This window comes from Lampetra planeri, chromosome 2, assembly GCF_965212315.1.
Source record: "Lampetra planeri chromosome 2, kcLamPlan1.2.h2, whole genome shotgun sequence".
NCBI lineage: Eukaryota > Metazoa > Chordata > Hyperoartia > Petromyzontiformes > Petromyzontidae > Lampetra > Lampetra planeri.
In genome coordinates, this window is record NC_136108.1 from 22,851,863 (window position 1) to 22,863,800 (window position 11,938).

The 11,938-nt window shown below is 48.6% G+C and overlaps 1 protein-coding gene across 1 annotated transcript; it reads left to right on the forward strand.

Annotated features, from left to right (window-relative positions):
* The first annotated feature begins 1,940 nt into the window (after nucleotides 1–1,940).
* Nucleotides 1,941–8,579, forward strand: LOC144724215 (cardiotrophin-2-like). The gene is made up of 3 exons (XM_078603157.1): nucleotides 1,941–2,124; nucleotides 4,647–4,792; nucleotides 8,094–8,579. The coding sequence occupies exons 1-3, from the start codon at nucleotides 1,941–1,943 to the stop codon at nucleotides 8,577–8,579; spliced, it is 816 nt and encodes a 271-aa protein (XP_078459283.1).
* The last annotated feature ends 3,359 nt before the right edge of the window (nucleotides 8,580–11,938 follow it).

Below are 11,938 nucleotides of genomic sequence, written 5' to 3' on the forward strand. Positions count from 1 at the left end.
CGCCGTGCTCTGAGTCGGAGTCATTCATTAAACGCGAGGTTACGATTTGACCTGACCATCGTGAATAATGATTCCAGAAGCTGAAGAACAAGACGTGTATTTCCAATCGAGTAGAGCCCATTGAGCAAAGAAGCTCTTTTTCAAGGGCGACTCGGCCGGCAGACAACACCAACGCTTTCCACAATGATACAGATGTGCAAAAACAAACTTAACAATATAAATTACATTCACTCTTAAACCTTCGTGGCCATGTTGTGCCTCTGACAAGTGTGTGCGATGCCTTTGTATTTCCAGTGGCGATATTTATATACCTAGTGCGGTGTGTAAACATCGCTACTAGGGATACAAAGGCGGCCGGGCGTGGTGCTGGTCACCCACCCCCTCGTGTGCCGCTCCGGCCTTGATAGATGCTCGCTAAAACGGCACTTGCCCCTACAGTCTGTTAAGGCTATACAGGGGATCTTTGTCTTTGTTGCGCAGTGATAATTTACCACGAATTGGAGTGTTCACGGCGGGATTACCACCTCCATCGTAACCACTACCATTATCAAAAATCCCCGGTATAGCCTGAACAGACTGTTGGGGCTAGTGCTTTTAGCGAGTAGCACCGATGATTGCCCGACACGGTACACAAGAGGGTGGGTGGCCAGCACCACGCTGGACCGCCTTTGTCTCCCCAGTGGCGATGTTTACACACCACACCAGGTACTCAATTGAGGCTGAGCCCACCTAGGGGAGGCCCATGACCGGTTCAGAAAATCATCACTGGTGTTGTCCCTGATCTGGAATCGAACTGGGGTGGCCGGGTTCATAGTGCCGCTGCACTACCGCTCCCCACTACCATCAACAACAACAACCGCTATTCGTCACTTAGCGGCGGCGACATCACCACGTCGCTTGTGCTAGGCCAGGTGCACTTTAAGGCCACGGTGTCGATATGCTACTTACCTCGCCTGGTATAGAGGGGGCCGTGGGTTCGATCCCGAACCTGATGCCTATATATTTGGAGTTTGCACGTTCTCCCCGTGGTTGCGTAGATTTTTCTCTAAGGCCTCTCGTTTTTCCCTCCACATTTAGAAACTAGAGTATTTTGCCTGCTATACATTTATATATTATGAGCCACTTTAAGCTATCATTTGTGGTCAGGTCGCTTCTGAAAAAGAGCAATGTAGCTGAATGTGCCTTACCTGGTAAAATAAAAGTTTATAATTTAGTTTATAGGCCACTTAAATTGTTGAATGTTCGCTCGCTGACAGGTCACGGGAAAGACTGAGCAGGTGCAATGGAGTCAAATGAATGGCAGATACACCACCTGTGCTCCCTCCTGTGCCAACTTGCTCTGTTTTAGCTGCCCAGCATCACCAAAGACAAAGAAAAAATTTGGGGCAAGTACTTTAAGCGAACACCCATGAAGGCACCACCACCACCCTCGCCACTCTGCGTCCCCCGCTCTGGTAAAGAGACTGCGTGGAGAATTCTTCTCATTTGTCACCCAATTTCAGCGAAGCACGGTATACAACGCGACGTGTCGTGAATATATCGTGGACATTTGATATGGCATCGTGAAAGAAAACAATACCCCATTATTATATTGAGGCAGTCCTATATTGCACGTACTTGCAACAACACGGTGTATGTATATATAACACCATGGGCCGACACGGCTTAGTCGTTCTGGAAATTCTCACCGACGGTTCAGGTTAAGGCAGTCACTACACACACCTTACGCAGTGTCGCGCTATAGGAGCCGGCGGTGTTTCCGCGTGACTTCCACGGTCACTGCGAGAGGGACTTCTCGGCCCTCACCCACCCCGTGCTCTCGACGTGGGCTGGGAGTGGGTGGGTCGTGGACTGCACGGGTGGTGAGGTTGGTCAATCTCTGCGGGCGAGGAGGAGAGTTCCCCCCCCCGCTACTCTTGCGGATCTCTTCGGGTTTCGGGATGACGGAGAAGAAAAACCCCCAAGCTGCGTGCGACGGGCATCTTCAGCGGTTTCGGCAACAGCGGCGGCATCAGCGGCGACTATTTAAGGGCACCGCCGCAGAGATGCGGAGAGCAGAAGCCACAGTGACCGCCACCACGGTGAAAGAGATGATCATGATGCCGTCGTCGCGCGCCGTGCTAGGTAAGATTCACAGCCTGGGTCATCGATTCTCTCTCTCTCTGCACGCGCTCGCATTCATTGGCCGGTATCACATTGACACAGAGAACACAACACAACAAATAACAACCCACATTGACGCCATAATAGAGGTTTTTTGGGGTTAGATCGCGTAAATATGAATGTGTCGTTAAACCCACCACCACCCGACACAGCTAATTTGTAAGGTTTGTCACAAAAAACAAACATGCGAATTCGTTACGAGTACAGCACACTGGTGTGTTGGAGAGTAAACCCACTACAACATTACAAGTCATTGACACTATGGCCACAGTGTCGGAATTTCAGAAGTTTATTTCCCATTGAGTAAAGCCCAGTGAGCTAAGAAGCTCTTTGTAAAAGGGGCGACTCGGCCGGCAGACAACATCAAAGCATTCTACAATTAGCAGCAGCAATTATCAATCAACACCGTTGGACACTGTCCACTCGCAAAACTAGGGCACGTAAATCGGCGCCGGCTGTGTGTGCGGGGTCTGGAGCCGCGCAGTTGCCATCTCTGAGCAAGCGAGCCACGGGCGATCGTTGTCGTTGTTGCGATGCGAACATCGCGGGAGAGACGGGAGCCCAGGTTGCTTCCGTGGCAATGCTGCCAACACACGGGGCTCTTCCACGGCGGCGTGTACGATCGCTGAGCATTCTTAGTCGCTGAGCAACTTGAAAGAACGACTGTTCGTCGCGTTCAAAAGATTGTGGCGATTGTGGCGATGATTATGGTGATTGCATTGGAAGGCGCACGTGTATTTACAGTTACAAATGTGATAATAACGATGATATCGTCACGAACGCAAGACCAATGAGGAACAGGAGACATTCAACAAATTCATTCTTTGGTTCTTTCGGTAAAGTCACGTAGATAGAAATAATAATACAAAATAAAACGACTTTTTTTTAAACCACTTTTTAATTTTTAATATTTTTTCTATCTACGTGACTTCACCGAAAGAACCAAAGAATATGAATTCCTGCCGTCACGAAAGTTTTAAGTCAAAATTGAACAAACTCGTGGACTCCGGATCCCCTCGTTGCCCGTGTCTCACGAATCAATCGATTTGGACTTCCCTTATTATCACGATCCATGGGAAGATAACCCGTAGGTGTCCACTGCACATTTCGTCATTTGTTTCCACTTTCCTCTGCCTTGCCAATATGCTCAATTAATGCCACATCTTTCTGGCACCAATCTCTTATGTCATCATCAAGACATTCTCTGATAGGTCGTCCTCTCTGTCCGGTTCGTTCCCTTTTTCCAAACAACACACCTTTAATGTTTCTGTTGTCCATCCTACATGTGTCCAAATCGTACCAGTTTCCTTCTCGTCACTACCTACATCATCAGGTCTTCTTCTATGCGTAACCTTTTTTTTAATGTCTACGTTGGTCACGTCGGATTTCCAGAAACAAACAAACGACAGCAACCGACTCAACGTCGTCTTCGTTCTTCTTGCTTTCCTAGAGAGATCCTCAACTTAACGACGCATTTACTTGATTATTCCGCAAACTTCTCCTGCAACGACGCCTTGACACGCGGCGCTCCGATGAAGGCCGCGCTTCCTGTGTCCACACTTGAGTCGCGGGTCAATCTCGCAGTGGTCATGAGCGTTTTGACGTATGTGTGTGAATGAATGTATGTTGAACTTTGTTCGCACCGTACGTATAGCCAAACGTGCTAATCGTGCGGGGAGAAGGACAGTGGGGGTGGGGGGGGGGAAGGACAGCAAACTAAACGTCGGGACCGAATGGTCCGCTCTTGAGAACGACATCGCAGGCTCTTTAAAATCTTCCTTTCGTTTCACGCTTTGGCAGATTACTGCTATGGATACTTTTAATAATGCCCCGTGGAAATGATTCGGTGATGGGAGTCGTCTCGCCGTGGCGCGTCTTGCCCAAGCGCTGCACTCATTTGTCCTAACAGTGAGGACGATGCCACCACCAACCTGTGTGGGTCCTCTACTCCACGCGTTCCTCTTGTCTCTATTTGTAACTGCAAGCGTGCATATTTTCCCATTTTTCAGTTTCCATAAATGTGTTATAACTCTCCGCAGGCAGTGCACACTGATTAAAACGTTCTTCTTCAGGAACATTGCGATGTGACTTGTAAGGGCTATACAGGGGATCTTTTTCTTTGTTGACGGTGGTGCTAGAGGTAGTGGAGTAGATATTTAGTGTGATGATGTTGATGTTGCATTTGTCTTTGATGATGGTGATGATGCTGCTGCTGGTAGTAATGATGATAATGACGCTGGTGTTGATGATGCTGGTAATGTTGTTGATGATCATGCTGGCGGTGTTAATAGTGGTGGTAATGTTGATGATGCTGATGGTGGTAATGTTGATGATCATAATGATAATAATAATTGTGGTTGTAATGTTGATGCTGGTGGTGGTAATGTTGATGATCATAATGATAATAATGCTTGCGGTGGTAATGTTGATGCTGCTGCTGGTGGTGGTAATGATGATGATCTTGGTGGTGGTGTTGACTGCAGGTTTCGCCGTGGTCCTGGTACTCCTCTCCCCCGCGCGACTACAGCCGCAGGGCTCGGCCAACGCGACTTTGCCCGAGTTGCTTAGCGCAGGGTACAGCCACTCGGTCTACCTCTACAGGGAGGCACAGGAGCTGTACACCGCCTACGTGAGCACTGACCACATCAGACACAACTGATCTTTCCTATTTTAATTTTAGCAGGTAAGGCCCATTGAGCTATATGACTCTCTTTCAGAGGTGACCTGGCCACAAACGATAACTCAACGAAAAGTGGCTTATCACGTGGAAATGTATAGCAGCCAAAACGACAAAGTTTCCCCGTATAGCCTTCACAGGCTGCTGGGTAGGGTGACCAGCACCACGCCCGTCCAGTGGTGATGTTTTACACAGGTACTAATTTAAGGCTGAGTCGACCTAGGAGAGGCCGGTGTTGATGATGGCCGTGAGCGGGGAATTTTAAACTCGGGTCTCTGCCGGGGTCGAAGCACAGGGACGCGCTAAGCACTACGCCATCGTACAAAGACGCAAGTGCTGCTTGCGGCCGCCTGTGTCTCCCCAGTAGTGATGCTTACACACAGCACCAGGTACTCATTTGAGGCTGAGTCGACCTAGGGGAAGCCCAGGAATGGTTCAGATATTCGTCACTGGTGTTGGCCCGTGAGAGGGAATCGAACCTGGGTCGCCGGGTTTGCAGCGCAGCGTGCTAACCTCTGCACTTATCGCTCCTCCACCACTGCCACCACTACCCTCCGTGCTCAGGTTCTTAAGCAAGAGTGAGGGAAACAGAGTAGAGGCATACTCTTTGGTTCTTTCGGTAAAGTCATGTAGGTATAAAATAAAATAAATCACGACGTTTCTGGCGCAACACAAGCGTCCGTCATCAGGTGGGACAACCACAGCAAGAAACAATTGCTGAAGTGGGCAAAAGGGCTGCTGTAAAAAGAGGCTATATAGGTAAGAGAGGTGGGGGAGGAGCCAGGGAGGAAAGATAGAGAGGGGGGGGAGTGCTGCCAAGTGGAGCGCTACTAGAAGGGATTCAAGGGCGAGCAGATAACAAAATGGGGGGGGGGGGGGGGGTGGGGAAGGGAAGAGAGCGGTGCTGGGAGTGGGAAGCTGAAGCAACAGGGGATGCGGATATGAAGGCAACACCGTAAAGCATTTAAAGTTTTACCTGGTTAAGAAAAATCCTTCCAATAATTGCTCAATTTGTATCCATCTTCTCGGTTGAGGTTATGTCTATGTTTATATATCTGGATGGCTTCATGAACAAACCTTTGATAGTAGCCTGAAGGTTTTCATAGCACCTTAGTCTCGGAAAAAACAATATCATGAAAGCCCACAGCGTTATAGCAATGGTCAGCCACGGCGGATGTATTAGTCCTGCCATGTTTCAGATCTGCCTTGTGCTCGCGAACACGGTCCGATACATGTCGTTTCGTTTTCCCAATGTAACAATCACCACAGGTGCAACTTAGTTTGTAGACTACAGGATATTGCATGTCAGGAAAGGTCTTCCTAAAATCCATATAGAAGGCACTCCACTGCGGCCCATCGTTTCTACTATCAACTCACCTACCTACAAGCTGGCCTGTTTTGTGTCTGATACCTTGCTTCCATTCACTGGCAAGACTACCTCAGCAGTACATAATTCAGCTCAAGGGCATTTCACTGTCTCCAGATGATTTTCTCGTCAGCTTTGATATGGTTTCTCTGTTCACCAAGGTTCCTGTGCCTGACACCTTAGCAATAATTTAAGATTTCGTCCAACATGGACTGAACCCTGATGTTCCTACTCTGGTTACACTTATTTCACCTGGAATGGCACTTTCTACAAACAAAATGAAGGTAACCCCACGGGTTCCCCCTTATCCCCAGTGATAGCGAATGTTTTATGGAGAAATTTGAAACAGATGCCATCCAGACATCCACCCTACGTCCTTCCTTGTGGAAGCGATATGTGGATGACACTTTCGTCATTTGGCCACATGGCCTGCCAGCATTGAACCAATTTCTCAACCACATTAATTCCATACATCCATCCATCAAATTCACCATGGAAGTGGAAAAGGATGGTATGCTACCATTCCTAGATGTTTTGTTTAAGAGACCTGATGGCTCTTTGGGACACTCTGTCTACAGGAAAGCCACCCACACAGATTCCTATCTGAAACCTGATTCCCACCACCATCCGGCACAGAAGAATTGCCTCATCAAAACACTACACCATAGGGCCCACTGCATTTTTGACCAACACCACTTAGCCAGTGAACTGGAACATATACACCAGGCCCTTAAGATGAATGGATATTTGGACCGCATTATCCGCAAAGCTGTTTCTCCAACCATGGAGAAACAACCCCCTGAGACGCTGATCAAAACCATCATATTACCATACATAGCAGGCGTTACCAAAAATATTTCAAAATCTTAAACAAACTCAAGATCCAGGTCCGATTCAGTACAGTAAACAAAATCCTTGATCTAATCTCATCTGTGAAGGATGTCATTCCTGACATGCAATATCCTGGAGTCTACAAACTAAGTTGCACCTGTGGTGATTGTTACATTGGGGAAACGAAACGACACGTCTCAGACCGTGTTCGCGAGCACAAGGCAGATCTGACCATTGCTATAACGCTGTGGGCTCTCATGATATTGTTTTTCCGAGACCAAGGTGCTCTGCAAACCTTCGGGCTACTATTAAAGGTTTGTTCATGAAGCCATCCAGATATATAAACATAGACATAACTTCAACCGAGAAGATGGATACAAATTGAGCAATTATTGGAAGGATGTTATTAACCAGGTAAAACCTTAAATGCTTTACGGTGTTGCCTTCATATCCGCATCTCCTGTTGCTTCAGCTCCCCACTCCCAGCCCCGCTCTCTTCCCCCCCCCCCCCCCCAACATTTTGTTCGCTGCTCGCCCTTTAATCCCTACTAGTAGCGCTCCACTTGGCAGCACTCCCCCCCCCTCTCTATCTCTCCTCCCTGGCTCCTCCCCCCTCTCTTACCTATATAGCCTCTTGTTACAGCAGCCCTTTTGCCCACTTCAGCAATTGTTTCTTGCTGTGGTTGTCCCACCTGATGACGGACGCTTCTGTTGCGCCCGAAACGTCGTGATTTAATTTATTTCATTTTATACCTACATGACTTTACCGAAAGAACCAAAGAGTATGAATCCCTGCAGTCACGAAAACTTCAAATGTAGATTAGAGTAGAGGTGGTTTCAAGCTGTCTCTCCGTGTCTCTTTCTATGTCTCTCTCCACGTCTATGTTCTTATCTTTCTCCGTGTCTCTCTCCACGTCTCTCTCCACATCTCCCTCCGTGTCTTACTCCACCTCTCTGTTCTTGTCTCTCTCGCGTGTCTTTTCCACCACGTCTCACTCCAAATCATCTCTCTCTTCTTCCCTCCGCCGCCACCGCCGCTGCCACCACCAACCGCAGATATCAGTGCAGGGCGCCCCGTTCAGCGACCCGGCCTTCTCCGCTCCCGAGCTGCAGCTCAGTGGACTGCCCACAGCCGTCGTCTCCTACTCGGTGTGGCGCGCTCTCTCCCCGGCGCAGCGCCTCGGCGACTTGGTACTCGCCTACGGGGCCCTCTGCGAGTTCCTGCTGCTCGCCTCCGACGACCAAACTGGGCTGGGCCGTGCCGAGCTGGGGGCGCGCCTCGCGACTACGCGCTCCCAGCTCCTCGCGCTCACAATGAGCGCACGTGCGGCTCTCTCGCTGCTGCAGTCGGGCACCGAGGGTCACGCGCAGCTCGCCGGGGAGCCCCAGGGGTCAGCGGCCTCGGACCCCCTGTCCGGGGCCGCCGCCTCTGCGGGAGATTGGAGCAGGAAGGTGCGCGGCTTCGTGGTGGTGCGCGACCTCCGCGCGTGGCTCGCGCGCTCCGTGCGCGACTTCTACCTCCTCAAGACGCAGTTGCCCTGACGGGCCATTGTTGGTTGTTGGCACGGTCCAGCATGGCACGTTACCTGCCCCCCTCCATTCCAATGTAGTCACAGATCCGTTGCCTGTTCTATACCAGCGTGTGGTGAATTCGTGCAATGTATATTTATATATATATGGGTGTGTGTGTGGTATTTATAGCCCGTATGCCGTCGGTATTGGGATCAATATTGCTGTTTATAACGCAGGTGTTTGGGATCAATTTACTGTCTCCCATGGTGTTGTAATTGGCGAGTGGAGTCCCTGACCAACAATCGTTAATGAACTGTCCTTGCCCCAACGCTCGTGCATGGAACTGGATAGATGTTAAGTCGTTAAAGGTACAAGAGCACAGCCAACAAAGACATGTTTGTCAATCACAACACTGTGGCCTTAAAAGGAAAAAAAACATATCTAGTACGTCCTCATTTAACGTGGTAATGCATTCAGTGGAAAACGCGCTCAGTGAAAATGTTTTTATCCATAAATAATGTAGTAATGATAAAGTTTGGCGAGATACGATTAACACACACGCAGTGATCTGGGAACAAATAACTGAGGGTACACTGCTGTGTTCCTGTATCATTCCACGTACTGTTTCACTGTACCACTCAGCCGCACAGCTCAAGAAAGTAATTCATCGTCGAATGCTCAGAAACCGCGTTATAACGGTGCGCATTCCGCGTTATAACAGTGCGTGTTCCGCATTATAATGTTGCGCATTCCGTGTTACAACGCTGTGCATTTCGCGTTATAACGGTGCCTGCTCCGCATTATAACGGTGCGCGTTACGCGTTATAACGGTGCATGTTACGCGTTATAACGGTGCACGTTCTGCGTCATAACGGTGTGCGCTTCGCGTTATAACGTAGCGATGAGCGTTCTGCGTTATAACGATGTGCGTTCCGCGCTATAACGGTGCACGTTCTGCATTGTGGGAAATAACCGCATTGTAGCGAAAAAGCATTGCGTACACACCGTGCATTAAGCGACAACTTGCGGTATATGTATAGTAGGAAACATTCCGGGCAATGATCCTTTCTGTACGTCCTATTGAGAAGCACCATTTACCGAAACGTTGCCAAATCATACATTTACTTTTTTTTTTGCCTTTTTAAGGCCATATATTATGAAGTGTTCTTGGGGGACGTGTCGAGTTTGTCGCGCTATCTGTAGTCATCGGGTGAGTTTATAACCAGCCTCGTGACCGACACTGCTGCTGGGTTGGTGGACGGTGCTCGCGGAACGCGGTGACGGTGCATGGGATCACCGCAGAGGATCCGTCCCCGGGGCACGGACGAGCGGGCGGGGTGGTTACAACGACAACGACGCGCGGACAAATCGCTGGGGTGATGCGGCGACCCGGAGCCTACGCCAACGTGAGTTCGACTACAGGCCACAGCCAACATCGGTGGCATCTAAGCCCCTTGAACGAACTGTAACTGACCAGCGTGGTGAAGGATGGTGAAACAACCCCCATGGCAGCATGGAGAGAGGCCTAACTCCAGCGGTGGATTAACTAAGTAATTAAACTTATTTATTATTTAAAACATGTTACTCATGTAAATAAATTTGCATACTGTGTATTGTTTTTCGATAACTTATTTAATACTGTTATTCAGGATATTCTTGTATATTGACAACATTACATCATTTTCAAGGTGCACCTTAAAATAACTGATACATCATATGTTTTACAATTGACAATAGAAAAGAATGTATATGTTTGGTAATAATTGCGCCGCGTGTATAGACAGCTGGAAATAAACAGAACTTGCAGGGTAAATGGACACAACTAGACGGGGGTAAAGGCCAAGTTAAAGAGGCGAGTTTTCAAGACGTACTTAAATACATCTAACGAATCTGATTGTCTCATTAGCAAAGGCAAAGCGTTCCAAATCTTGAGAGCTGCACTGGCAAAAGCCCCATCATCCCAGGAACGGAGCCGAGACCTCGGAGTCCTCAGAATAAGGCGATATGAAGATATCGGGGACCTCGTTTAAGAATATAAACATGGATCACTTCCTGTAGATATTGCGGGGATAACCAGCTGAGTGCCTTGTAGGTCAGCAACAGGGTCGTATAGTCCATGCGATACTTGACAAGTAGCCAGTGTAAGGACAAGATAGCCGGTGTGTGATGTGTTCGCGGAACGGTAAATGGCATAATGACTCTATTCGCTACTTTCTGAACGAGCTGGAGTCTACTCAGCACCTCTGATTGCAGGGCCGGCCCGAGGCATAAGCGAACTAAGCGGCTGCTTGGGGCCCCCTGGCCACCAGGGGGCCCCCGAATCGTTTTTTTTTTTACAATTAAATAACTTAAACAAGTGATATAAATGAATTAATGAATGAATGAATAAATGATGGTGGGAGGGGGGCCCCCAAATCAAATTCTGCTTAGGGCCCCCAAGAGGCTCGGGCCGGCACTGTCTGATTGGCACGGTTAGCGACGTACGGTGCGAAAGAAGTTGAACATACATATTACATTAACAGGCATTCAACACGTTCACTTATCAATATTTACTATAAATATGCGGCATTTAAATGTCGTGTCGATTGAGTAGAGAGACAAGCAGTTTAATACCGAACATATATAATATACTCAAACATGGCAACAAATAGCATGTCATACATCATGTGTAGTAAATACTATAACACTAATATGGCGGTGCCCTCTGGTGGAGTGAATAGAGGGCCAGGTTTCCAGTTGGAATCTCCATGTTTGGATCCCGGTATGGGTGACACTAAGCCATTCAATCCCTTCGGGGTCGATCAAACGAGGGAGGTATTTTGAGTGCCTCGCCCATCATATAGGAACGTGGAATTATCACCACCACCGGCTCGGGGCATCGCCACAGTCACTGTAAGAGAGGCGCTAGAATCGCGAAAGAAGCGCAGAGAGAAGCAGCACCGACTCACTACAAATCCATTCAGAGGCTGTCAGGAAATCGGTCCAAGTGTCGCTTTGATTTTGTCGAGCTAAGGGAGAACCCGGGTAGGCTAGCAGAGAGACCAGGGGTCGGAAACCAAATTAACAAGAACTGATTTTTTTTTTAAATCGTAAAAAAACCCCTCCATACTTCAAGCGCCGCAATGCACGTGAATATGTACATTTCGTACATACATTACGTACATGCATTATGCATGCAGCTTCGGAGCCGCAGGTTGCCGACCCTTGCTGATCGTCTAATTTGCAAAGCGCGTGTTTGGCGGCTACTGCCAGTAGGGGGCGATGATTGCCTTGTTGAGTGATTTGTGAAAAAGATTTGAACCCAGATTGACGTTGCAAGTTGGACAGTTCCTCCAGCGCCTGTTCCACAGACAGCGCCTGTCCCATGCACACAAGCGGCTCCACGGAGA